This window comes from Malaclemys terrapin, chromosome 14, assembly GCF_027887155.1.
Source record: "Malaclemys terrapin pileata isolate rMalTer1 chromosome 14, rMalTer1.hap1, whole genome shotgun sequence".
NCBI lineage: Eukaryota > Metazoa > Chordata > Testudines > Emydidae > Malaclemys > Malaclemys terrapin.
Window position 1 is genome coordinate 6,851,518 of NC_071518.1, and position 12,762 is coordinate 6,864,279.

The following is a 12,762-nucleotide window of genomic DNA, read 5'->3' on the forward strand; positions in this document are numbered from 1 at the left end:
TCTCGGGTCACTGTGCCCCCACTTGTGTGCCGTGATGGGCGTCCTTGGCAGCGGGTGCTGGCGCCACGCAAGTGGCACCCTTTTGCGCATGCTTGGCATCCCTGATGCCCCTTTCCCGTCTCCAGTGCCAGAGATGAATGTCCATGCCGCTCAGTCAGCTAAACTGAGGACTGGAAAAATTCTCATGTTGGCTCAAAGTTGGAATATCAGGACTTTGCATTAGGCATCTGTAGCTGCCCCAGCTTTGCCTGTGTGAAGGGTGGCGTACTGTAGACTGGGTGCCCCTGGGAAGGACACATGTACTCATACAGCGTGTTATCAGCCACAGGGAGTTATTGAGTCAAATAGCATGGCAGGGTTTTAAAAGGGATTGGAACATTTTCTGAGCAGCGATAAAGCTTGTAGTTCTGTTTGTTAGTCTAATCTCCATGCTTCAGGGCGTGGGGTGATCACTGTGGAGGTCAGGAAGGAATGTGTTTCCTCATTTACCTAGTATGGCACTGCTAGCTGGGTTTGTTGTGAGGGGGTTTGTCCTCCTCTAATGCCACAATCATAGTTCCCTGCTAGAGGGTCAACAGGGGAGCTGAGGGGCTGACCTGGAGAGCCAAATCTTAAATGACTACCCCACCATATTTGTAAGTTACTGCAGCCTGCTGCTAAACTCTTCTCGTTCCACTGGGGAGGGCATGGAAGACGGCTCAATTATCCTTGCTGAGATTTGAACCAAGGATCTTCCTATCCGAAAGCAGCATCTTTGACTTCTGAACTACAAGAGTAACTTGGTGAGCTGCTCATGACAGTAGCCCTCGTGTCCTCTGCCCCCAGGACCTCCAGCTGCCAGAGGGGATCTCATTGCCCTGTGTCGGATTAGACATGGCACCAGAGGGGTCGCGGGGAGAACTGTGAGGCACATTTTAGCCTCCCTGTTGGCCATGCAAGAGAACTGCCGTGAGTGCGGTGCTTGGGGACGGGCTCTGGAGAATAAGACCACGGTCAGGAGCAAAGGCTGTTAGGGGAGATATTCCCCTCTGCTGTCACCACCCCAGCCGGCTGTTCCTTACCGGGGGCTGGCGCCGCTGGCTGCCTGATGGGGAGATCTGTGATGTGAGGCTGCACAGACATGGCCGCATCATGGAGCAGCCGCGGTGACCCCTGTCTTAAGGCTCAGCAGAGCTGTCTGTTTGAGAGACGGTTTTTCCAAGTGCTCTCAAGCCCCTACGGTTGGGCAGAGGGCCTTGAAAATCCCTCCACGGCATTGGGGCTTGGGGGTGAAAAACCAAGGTCCTTTGGAGGCAGTATGTCCGGAACTCCAGCCCTCCCATCCCCCCAGCAACGGACCTGCTGACCAAATATGCCAGGCCCTGGGGGAGAGGACAAGGGGTGGGATCCTCATGCACCGACCCCTGCCCTCTGCCAGCATCTGGCACCACTGAAAGCCGGGCAGCTGTCCCGTTTGCACAAAGACGCCCTCGGTGAGTGACTTCAGCCCAGCTTGTCCTCGAGTGTGGAAGCCCTCTCCTGGCTGTGGTGCTGCCCGGGCCAGGCGGGACTGAGGAGAGGATCCATTCTGGGCCATTCGAACAGCGTGTGGCAAAGCCTTTTAACGCTAAGAGGATGCTCCCTAATGAGAACCGCAGCACACACGCTCACAGACAGTGCCGCGTGCTGAATAAAGGGGTATTGAATTATAAATAAACAACTAATCACTTTTGATGCCTCTGACCCCTTTCAGCAGCAGCACATCTCCTGCATGGTCGTCTTGGAGCCTCTCTCTCCATGGGCAGGGAGCCAGCTTTGGGGGGCTGGGCAGGAGTAACGGTCTCTTATTAATAGCACTGTACAGCGAGACTCATTGCCATGATGTACTTTACGCCCTGGCTGTGGCGGAGTGCCTCCGCCACTGAAATGCAGCCACTTCTGGGATGAAGCACAACAGCCATTCAGGCAGCCCAGAGCAAAGGGTCATTCGCCTGAGCAAGGCAAAGTAGAGTCTGTTTGAAAACAAACATGGCTGCTGCGTTCTCTGGCTGCTGGATCTTCTGGTGTGGGGTCGGGGAAGAAGGGTGTTAATAGGTCCTCAGACGTACACAGTAAATCCACTGCACGGATCCCTTCTTTAACCCCCTGGGAAATGTACCCACCTTGCTGGTATAACTGCCCCCCGCAGGCACTCTTATTCCACTAGTGTTTGTATCGCTTCCAGAGTGACATGGGATGTCTGTGTGCGCGTAATTATCATTATGCCGGGAAATTGTCCTGGGTAGACATGTCCTGGGGTTGCCTTTATCCATCTCCTCCTTTCCCTCACCTCCGGGATCTTCATCCATCTCCCCCTGTCCCCCACCTTGGGGATGGCAAAGATCCGCTCAGCCCAGCATGGGCATTCACTGCCTTGTCGGGGCGGAGCTGCCACCTGCTGGGAGTCTAACCCACACAGCGGCATTGCGATGTGGGGGTGTCTTGCGCTGGTCGCTGTGGTGCCTGGGTTCTACCAGCCCTGGTACTCACCCAGCGTTTCATTCAGAGGCCTGCTTGATAAGAGAGAGGTCCCCTCCTGGCCCTTCTCCCTTCCCAGCCATAGATCTGGCTTTGCAGATTATATCCTATGGGCCACCAGGCAGGGGTCCAGTGGTGGCCGTGACACTGGACTAGTTGGGGCATTGAGGATAGATGATGGCCCTCCATGGGACTCTGAGGACCTTTCCTAGTGGCCCTGACACTCTGGGCCCAATCCCTCCATACCCATGGCAGTCAGTGGTCATTGTGGGTGCGAAGTAGCTCACAGGAATCCCTCAGCACCGTGTAGGATGGGGCCCTCGGTGATGTGCTCTTGTATGCTCCTGTTCAGAGAGGTCAGCGGCTCTAAAGGGGGGTTGCACAGGACGTAATCTGCTAGCCCAGTCTGTGGTCTCTGACCCAGCTAATGGTGCCACCAAATCCACAGCCTGGCGATCCGGGGACAGGGCTGTTGTCAATGAGGTTTAATGGGTGATGTGTTACTATTAAGGGTTTGTTAAAGGTTTCCCTTCTGATCCCCTTTCTCGGTTTCTTTAAAGGGTCTTCGATAAGCAGCGAGTCTTCCCCCGTCTCCTCGCCAGCCACCAACCACAGCTCCCCTGCCAGCACACCCAAGCGAGGACCCATGGGCCCCATCATCGTCCCCCCTGGGGGGCACAGCGTGCCTAGCACGCCCCCTGTGGTGACCATCGCCCCAACGAAAACGGTGAACGGGGTCTGGAGAAGTGAAGGCAGACAGGTAACATTTCTGTGTGTGTGTGTGTGTGTGTGTGTGTGCACGCTTGAATCTTATGAGGGACAGACACTCTCGTGCTTCAGGGCATAAACTGGCTTCTAACTTTTGGGGTCAGGAGGGAATTCTCCCTGCAGGCTGGTTTATCCCATCAGTGCACGGATCTTACACCTTCCTCCGAAGCAACTGGCCCCGCGGGACGCCAGAGTCGATGGGCCAGAGATCTGACCTGGTGCAGCAGTTCCTTATCCAGCGCCACAAGAATGTGTTGACTCTCCGCAGGGGTGTGTGCTGTGTATGCAAGCTCAGAGGACAAAGCCACATGTGTGCACAGCGCTGTTTGCTTTGTGTGTGTATCTGATACCGGGCACAGAAGGAGACTGGTGGGAACTTTGCTCTCAAGCCAAATGTTTTTGGTTCCAGTGCCAAGAGTGATAAAAGGTGGTGGGAGCGGGGCAGCCTTTGTCTCTAATCTCCATGCAGCCTGCAGTAAATATACACCCACCAAGCAGGCCCTCGCCCTGTGGCTCCCGGCACCCCAATCTGACTTGGTTTGTCCTAGGCTTCCCTTCCTGTCTCTCCCCCCGCCCCATGCCCATGCTGCAATCTGGGTAGGAAGCGCTTGCTAATTAAGAATCATTGTTAGCGGTTCTCCTCGCCTGTATTTTACGGCGGGTTCCCGGAGGGATTACACCACTTGGAAATACTAATTAAAACACAAAGACGAGAGGGGAAGGAAAGCAAAACTCTTGGTGCTTCAAGGGACGCAGGCTCTAATCCCACGAAGCAGAGCCCTCTGCGAGTGCTTTGGGAGGGGCAGGGTGCTCACAGCACCTCTCTCTCAGCCTTCCCCCTCCTGGCTGCTGACTTGATTGTCCCCCTCCTCCCCCTGTTGGCTGCCTCGTAAGAAGTGACCTTTTTAAAATATAGGTTAACCAGGTCTGGTTTATTGTCTCGCGTAGCTGCGTCCCAGCCTGGCGCCTGGAGACGAGGAGGTAATTGCCACGTACACAATAGGCTTTAATGCGCTAGGATGGTAAAGGAGAGAAGAGGCCATTCCTGCTCCTTCTGATCCACCCCTGCCCTTTGCACAACTCGCTGGAGGGGACAGCTGTGTGCAAATCCCTTAGGGCCGCGGCCCTGCAAGCCAGTCTGGGCAGGGCAGCCCCTGGGTGGAGCAGTGCTGGGCCCGGAGGTCCACACGGATCAGTGTGAAGCTTGGGCCCTTACTGGCTGCATGCCTCAGTTTCCATAGCTGTAACACGGTGTTAATTGGGACCCCCAGGGGACTGGCAGAGGGGCGGTAGTTAATGGTTGCAAAGCGTGAGCTGGAAGCTGCTGTCATCCTCACAGCCCCCCGGAGAGGCAGGGCAGGGCAAGTCCCCATTGTCCATTCGGAGGGCCAGAGAGGCTGAGTGACTTGCCCCAGGTCACACAGGCAATCTGTGATGGAGCAGGGACTGGCGCCCTACCTATTGGGCCACCCTTCCTCTCCACTGGGCGAGAGGAGTGATAGCGATACGTAGCATATCTCATCTGTAGCCCTCAACACACTTTACAAGGGAAGGCAGGTATCCTCAAGCCCATTTCACCGATGGGGAAACTGAGGCTCAGAGAAGTGATTTTCTGCAGGGTCATGCAATGAGTCAGAAATCGATGCCACCCCCTCACACCCTTCCTCCCCCCATCTGCCATGATCCCTCCTCTGGCCCCTGCTGCGGGGCAACCGACCCGAAGGGAGATGGTTTCAGACTGAGCCGTAGGGGACACATTCTTTACAGGGCAAGAGGATCTTGGGGGAGCAGATGAAGGTCCTGCTGCAGATAGCCAGGACCCAGCCCCCATGCTGTGACCTGTCCCAGAGACCACCTTGGACTCTGCCCCCAAGAATACTGCCTCGCCTTGGTACCGTGTCCCTTCACCTCCCCAGCTCCTTGGATCTTGTCTCGCTGCCCCCATCCTGAGTCTCTCCTCTCTGCAAGGCCCTTTGGCGTTGGGGGGGATATTCCTGTCTACACCTACATCCCACTGGGTCAGTGACCCACACCCTGTGCCGAGAGCTGTGGGTGTGGGTGGGGCTCTCCCCTTTCCACCACTCCCCGTTGCTTCCCAGTGAGCTGCACAGCCGTGCCGGGTGAGAGCACTGGGGGCTGGCGTTATTCTCCCCGCGGGTCCCATTACCCAGGGGTCAGTGCGCTGCGCTAATCCGTCTGCCCCTGCTCTAAGCTAGGGGGAAGCGACAGCGTAGCCCAGGGACAGCAGCGCTTGGGAACCTACCTTCTCCATTCTAGAGGCTCAGAGAGGGTTGGGGCCTCCGGAGGGGGAGAGGACACAGTTTCTAGAGGGAGAGCCAGCATCTCCATGCCCCCGGGTGGCGGTGCAGGGTGGAGGGGGGCATGTCCTCTCCCCCTCGGGAGGTCCACACCCCAGGATGCCCCTACTTCCCCCATTCTCTGCACATCACCCCAAACGGAATGGGGGAGAGGCCGGGCCACGCCTAGACCCCTCCCTGCACCAACTCAGAGCTCATCCAGCCTGTTGGATTCCCCTGTGCCATCCCCAGTACCCTATTGTCCATGTCCTCACAGCCGAGTGAGTACTAACGCCTCCCCCCGGCTGCTTGCAAAGCATGCAGTGCCCCACGAGATGGGGCCGGGACAGATCCGCTCCAGCGATTCATCGCCGCAGCGCTTAACGAACCACTAATGCTGCCGGGGAGAGCTGGGAGGGAGCCGGGACTGGATTAACAGATGATATATGGCCCTTCAGTCCCTGCACAAAGACTCAATTGAGGGTTTAATCCTCTCTTTGGGGGCGGGGGAGACAGAGGGAAATAACTTCATAAAGTTAGAGGGGTGAGTCACTCGCATCAGCAATGCAGAAATCCAAATGGGGAGCTGAGCAGCCGATCCATCAGCAGCCGCTTCTCCAGGGTTACCGAGATTTCGCCGGTAATGGGGAGCCTTTGAAAGGCCCGATTAAATGAAGAATAGTCTATTTTAAACCTAATAGGGCATGTCCTGCATTCTCACTGGCGGAGATCACTCGCTAATCGCCAGGGAATGACGGATTTCTTTTCCTCCCCCGTCTCTCCTCCTCTCCTCCCCTTTCATCGTCACAGCCTCCGCTCCGAGACCGCAAATCAAACACAGGCCGTCCGGTGCCGCTCTGAGCCCTGGGAAGCTGCCATGGGTGTGCCGTGGCCCTGGTGGCAGTTCTGTGCTTGGGGGCGTGTCGCCAATCCAGCTGGGGAATGAGGAAGGGCCGCCCTGTTTGCCCCAGGGCAGGATATCTCTGTCTCATGTGACCCAGGGACATTCTCGTTTGCCTTCGCTTTCTTCTCTCTGCCCCACGCTGGGCTCAGACCCTGGTTACTCCTCTCATCCAGCCGTCCAACCCAGCAGCTGTCAGCCCCTTCCGGACAGGGCATCACCTCCCATCAACCCCAAATCTACCCAGGACCCTGCTCTCTTTCTGCCATATAGGAAGGGCAGGGATGTTAGAACACCCTGATACCTCTTTGTGTCTCCTTTGGGGGTCCCCAGGTTGAGAACCCTATCTATCGATCTATCTTATTCCTAAGACAGCTGGCACCCCAGATCCTATCCCCTGGGGCACCCACTGTTTCCCCTGGCTCTCTGCCCAGCTGAGCCCATGTTTGTTTCTGAATGGATTATTGCTAAGGGTAGGCCGGGTGTACAATCTGTGTCCTTCCTCTCGGGTCAGTACTGCCCGGTGACACGGAGAAGGGAGTGACGGGTTTGTTCTGACAGGCGCGATAGGCTGGGCGGGAGTTTTCCCTTCTCCCTCCCTCTCTGGCCCTGCCCTGCTGTCACTGATCCCCTCCTTCAGACTCCCCAATGCACTGACCGGGTTTTGATCTAAGGAGATGACCTTAGTCCTGTATTAGGAACAAAAATCATCTTTTCATTATAAACGGATGAGCCTGGGAGAGGTGTGCCGATGGTGGCCTGTCTGCCAGGCTCGCTTTCCTGGGCCCCTCCATGCAATGCCTGACTAACCTGTTTGTTTTATGGCCATTATCAAAGGCCTGCTGGATTTATACTTGCTGTGCTGTTTCAAGCTCCATAGGCGTCTGTATCCTCCCTGGATGATTAATGGTGCCGGAGAACAAAGCTGCCTGTAAATCTAAAGGCAGGTGAAATGTGGGCCTGCTGCTAGCTCTCTTCCCTCCCACTCGCTCGCCTGCCTTATCTCAACCCCAGGCTTGATGGGAAGGGAGCTACACACAGACACACACCCCGTTGTGGGCCCCTTCCTGCTCATCCAGATCTGGGCCTTTCTCAGAGAGGCCCAGAGTTGCTGGGGTGTTGTCGGTGGCATTGCACCGAGGTCACCCTTTGGCCCATGTTCATCTCCCCGATGCCCTCGCCCCCTGCCTGCGAAAGGCAAGGGCGGCCGCTCCATATGGCCCGTCCTCTCCAGCCCCGCGGCGTACGTGTTTTGTTCCAGTCGAGTCGCCCTGACTCCTCCCGTCCAGTCATATCATTATCCCAGGAACACGCCTTCTGGAGAAGGTCAGAGGTGGCCCACTGGGCACGAAAGAGGCCAAACGTGGGGGTCTGGGTACCTACAAGGCGCAGAGAGTGAACAGATGTTCCTGCTCATTAAAAATTCCCATCAGCGGGTCCCATCTCTTTCAATTAATTATGGCCGATGTGTCTTCTGAAGAGATTATGAAGTCTTGAGGAGCCATCAGCTGCTCGCGGAGTGTGTGCTGTGGTGGTGTTTAGTAAATACACTTGACTGATGAAGGCAGTTCCCCTGATGGTGCGGCACAGCCTGGCCCAGTGCTGTTTAAATCTTATCCGCTGTGTGTTCCAAGATGTCACTATCTGGGGATATGAAGATGGATGGGCCTCCGTAAGAAGGGCAGACTATGCAAAACAATGTTCCCTCTGTCTCCCTGGGAGATAAATTCCAGACAGGAGGAACGGCTGGCTCCTGGATCAAACTGCCTTCTCCTGCAGGATGATGTGCGTCTGGAGTGAGGGCAGGAGAAGCTTAGAGAGCGACTGAGCACCTCCAGCATACAGGCAAGGTCCGTGGTCAGCTGGATGCATGGACTGCCGCCATGTTGCACAGCACCAAGCCCACAGGAATGGTTGGGGAGCTGGTCCCCACGTAGCGCTCCGCTCCGTTCCTGTTGACTTCCCCAAGAGCTGAGAGCAGCCTGCAGGAGGCGCTATTCACCTTGCAGGACCTGTGGCATTGGCTGGAATTGTCCCCACTAGCACCCTCCACTCCCTCCACAGCCAGTCCATACCCTCCCTCTCACAGATCGTTCACTCTGTTCTGCCACGCGGTTTCTTTCTTTTCCCCTCTATGACTGTTACCGTCCTTTTTTTCAAAATCACGGTTTAGGAAATGAGTAGCCCACGTCTGTCTCCAAGACAGGTTTGCTGGAGCTCTAAAAGCCCCCGACTACTGTCCATTTGGCTGCCGATCCTTGATACCGGCTCCCTGCAGTGCATGAAGGATGTGCTGTCGGAGCCGAAGGCCCCGAGCGAAGGGGTTTGCATGGAGTCTCATTGGCATCCCATGTAAGAGCTGGGCGAAAGCCATGTTTGGAGAGGGGGAAATCTGCAGCACAACAAAGGCCTGACTGAGCAGGACTCCTCAAAACAGCAGGGTTGTTTAAGTGAAGCAGGACAAGGGAGAGGAACACCGTGATGGCCAAAGGGCCACCAAAGTACTTAGCAGTCCAGTACCAACGTTGGGTGCTGCTGTGACCACATCATAGGGTCCCAAAGATGGCAGGGCAACCCCACCTGATGGTGTAAAAAAAATTCGAGTCCAGCTGAGAATCCCTTTACCCAATAATACATGTGGGCTACAGTCATTGTATTGGGTTATAAACTGTGCACAGCTGCAGTAAGCCATTGCAAACAGAATGGTCTCCCTGCACACGGTGAGAAATCCTTAGAGCAGCTGGCGGGAAAGAGGTAGGTGGGGACTCCCAGGTCTCGTCCTGCAGGGGAAGGAGCTCACTGTCTCTTAGAGTCCTAGATTGCAAGGCCAGGAGGGACCCTTGTGATCACCCCTGCACAGCACAGGTGAGAGACCCACCCCTAAATCATTCCTAGAGCTGAGCTTTTAGAAGAAACATCCCATCTCGATTTTAAAATGGCCAGTGATGGGGACTCCACCACGGCCCTTGGGAACCTGGTTAATTACCCTCACTGTTAAAACCGTACGCCTTGTTTTCAAAAGCAGACTGGTGTCTAGTCCTGGGCAGGAAGGGGTTAACAGGATGAATGACTTAACAGAGTGCTCTGAAGAGGCTGAGTTTGTCTTGGGATCCCTTGGCAATTCAGGGTGTCAGCGTTTCCCCAGCGACTGGGGAAAGGACTCTCCGCAAGGAGAGGGTTAAGGCTTTGATGGCGGTGTTAACTGTTTCCTTTCTGGAGCAGGGCAGTGGTCTGAGCCCCCAGTGAAAGGGCTGGTGGGAATGGTGGTTGGCCTGTGTTTCTTTATGAAGCAGCTCCGGAAATGCTCAGAAGACCCAGCACCGGGAGGGGCCAGGGAGGCACTTGAACTCTGATTTTGACTTCTTTTGACATCTCTGAACTGCTTTGCCGCCTCAGCACACATCCAGGGTACCGCTGAGCGTCCGCTCCCGCAGAGCCATTAGAAGGGTTTTATCCCTTTCAAGGGGCCGGGGAGAGCGGAGAGCGCTGCTTGGCTCCCCGCCAGGGGCAACGCACGTTAAACGGGCCTGAGCAACATGCGGGCTCGGCAAAAATAACATTGCTGACATTTAATATTGCATGTTCTCGGCCGGGAGCCGCGCTGGGTCAGCGCTCGGTGGCCGGGAGCCAGCGCTGGAGCGTGGCAGCCCCTCGGGAGGGGAAACGGTTCACAGAATGGGATTTCCTTCCAAATCCACACAAGGAGTAGCCCATCGAACAAGGCCTGTCAGCCAGAAAAGCCCATGAGGTGGTTAATATTTGATCACCCGATGGTGCGTTATAAGGTGCATGGGCTTCCTGCATTGTCCACCCTGCCGGCAGGAAGCTTGTTAAGAGGACAGGCTCCGTCCTTTGGCCTGGGGGCCCAGTGCGTGCAGTAGTTAAGGCAATGGCCTGACACTCAGGAGACCTGCGCTGAATTCCCAACTCTGCTGCTTGGGCGGGTCCCTCTTTGTGCCTCACTTTCTCCTTCCACGCTTCAGCAGTTTGGAGCATGGGCTCGTCACAGCAGGGTTTTATAGCTGCTAGGACCCCCAGTTGTGGCTCGTGGCTTCAATGTGCTAGATGCTGTACAAACACAGAACAGGCTCCCTGCCCCTGGGGGTTAGGATGTTTTGTGCCGTGTCCAGCGCAGCAGAGCCGCTTCTTATTGGCATGATTTCAGTGAAAGGAGCTTTTCCCCTTCATTTTGGTTTAAACATTCCCCCGACGGGTTTGCTGTCGATCTAGGTGCTATCTGGCAGCTTCCAAACGCATTGGCTGTATTCTCCCTCCCTTCACCTCTCTTCTTCCTGCTTCCCTTCCCTCTCCCCAGGTTCTTTCCTTAGCTCTTCTGAGAGCCAGCCTGGGCTGCGGCCCTGGGAGCAGTGCCGTTCCGAGGCCGCAGAGAGGGCAAGAGAGCCCCTGCCCAAGAGGTTCTGCAGCAGTGGAGGCTGGGGGGCAGGGTTAGCCCCACAGCTCAGTACAGAAGTGGGTTCTGGGCCCACCTGCCCTTACAGAGCTCCATTTTCCTCCCAGTAGTTTCTCCCCTACCAGGCCCTCAAAGATTGCGGAGAACACGCAGCATGTGGGCGCTCCCTGGGCCATGCAGCCCTACCAGGGAAGGGAGGAAAGGCTGCGGTGGCAACAGCAGCCCCAGTGCCTCCTTCCCTTATTTTCACGTGTGCGTCGGTGCTGCCGGAATAGCTGTGACAGCACAGGCAAGCAGCTGCCTTCGCAGCTGATATCAGGGCCACTTAGGGGAACTGCTGGTTACAGACCAGCCTGCCCTATCCCGGCAGGAATGCCAGCTTCCTAATGTCCCCTCTCGCTCTCTGTGTCAGTGGTGCCAGAATAGCTGGGATGGCAAGCGAGCAGCTGCCATCCTAGCTGATGCCAGCCTTACTCCAGGAATGATCGCTGGCGTGTGTGCGAAGGAGGGCCCCATGCGGATCGCTCCCTCCTCCCCTGGAGCTCAGACATATTGTCTTTTCAGCGTGTCCGCGGGTCTGTGCGTTCTCAGCCCAGTAGGGATGGTGGTTACCACCAGCTGTTTCCAAACCCTCCTGATTTTATTTTTCTTACATTATTTAAAACTTTGGAAAGGTTTGGAAGCGAGTGTGTGTATATAAGTGTGTGCACATGTGCAGTCCTGAAATCCTTCCTCTGTTCGCCCTCTGGCAACATTCTCATCATGTCAGCTCCTGAAGCACTTCCATCTCCTTTTCCACCCGCCGGTTTTCCGAGCTGAGGGGCACTTGCAGAGTCACTTGTAAGTCAGGGGGATCTGCGTGCGCTCAGCCCTCCTGAAGAGCAGGGCCACGGGTGGGTTTATTGAGCTGAAGCACTTCTCCCTGGATCTAGGCGCTTCAGATCCAAAATCGCTGGGCTCGCCTAGCAAAGAGCCAGAGTGACCCTGCTTTGGCAGTTCCCTCCACCCTCATGCTGCCGCTCCCAAAGGATGGGATAAAGGCAGTCAGTGGGAGTCTGGCCTGAGCAGTTCCCTAGACTACAGCCCAGGGAGCCTCCAGTAAGTCTGACTGCAGGGCAGGATGGGACAGACTCCTCCAGGAGGCCCATTGCTGGGGATCTGTTCCTCAGCAGGGAGACCCTGCGACTCCCAGTTGGGCAGGGAGCACTGAGCTAGCTCCTGGCCAGATGCATCTGCTTCCTGCCCCCCAGGACAGTTTTTCCCTGACACTCAGGGTGGGGTGGTCGTTTGTTTTCTTGTAGCAAGAAGCAGGATCGAGAGGCAGCAGCAGCCGGGAGCGCCTGATCGCCGAGCCTCCACTCCCACAGGAGAAAGCCGGGGGTCCCGCTGTCCCTTCTCACCTCCTCGGGACGCCTTACTCCTTCGGGATCCCCCCCACCTCCGTCGTCCAGGATTCCCGCTTCCCGCCTTTAAAGTGAGTCACGTCCCCGGGAGCAGGATCCGCGGCATCAGCCTCCTGCAGTGTCGGGTTCACTCGTGTGCTGCCAGCTCTGACACATGCCGCAGCGGGGTGGCCTGGTATTGCTTCTCAGAGCCTGGTGTCTGCTGCCCTTTTCCAGGCTGAGTTCCTTTGTGGCTGTTTTCTCTGGGGTTCCCCAAAGAATTCTACAGTCCTGGAGAGCAAGCCATCCTGTAGGTGGGTGTTTGGTTTGTTTAGCTCCTGAAATAGCGCAGATAGAAGTAACCGAGGAACACAGCGAGATCTGCAACCGCAGGCTGGCTCCACCTGGCTTCTGCTGGTCCCTGGAGTGGCTCACCTAGGACAGGGTCCATTGTAATACTTGCCCTTTCCCCTCCCACCAAGTTCCACGACATGTGTTCTGTGGCTT

General features: G+C 56.2%; 1 protein-coding gene across 2 annotated transcripts in view; it reads left to right on the forward strand.

Moving 5' to 3' along the window:
- Window positions 1–12,762, forward strand: part of GSE1 (Gse1 coiled-coil protein) — a 345,792-nt gene that overhangs the window by 309,650 nt on the left and 23,380 nt on the right. For both annotated transcript variants that reach the window (XM_054048943.1, XM_054048944.1), the window contains exons 4-5: window positions 3,057–3,256; window positions 12,175–12,347. In XM_054048943.1, coding sequence (XP_053904918.1) covers window positions 3,057–3,256; window positions 12,175–12,347 — 373 coding nt within the window. The remainder of the gene's footprint in view (window positions 1–3,056; window positions 3,257–12,174; window positions 12,348–12,762) is intronic.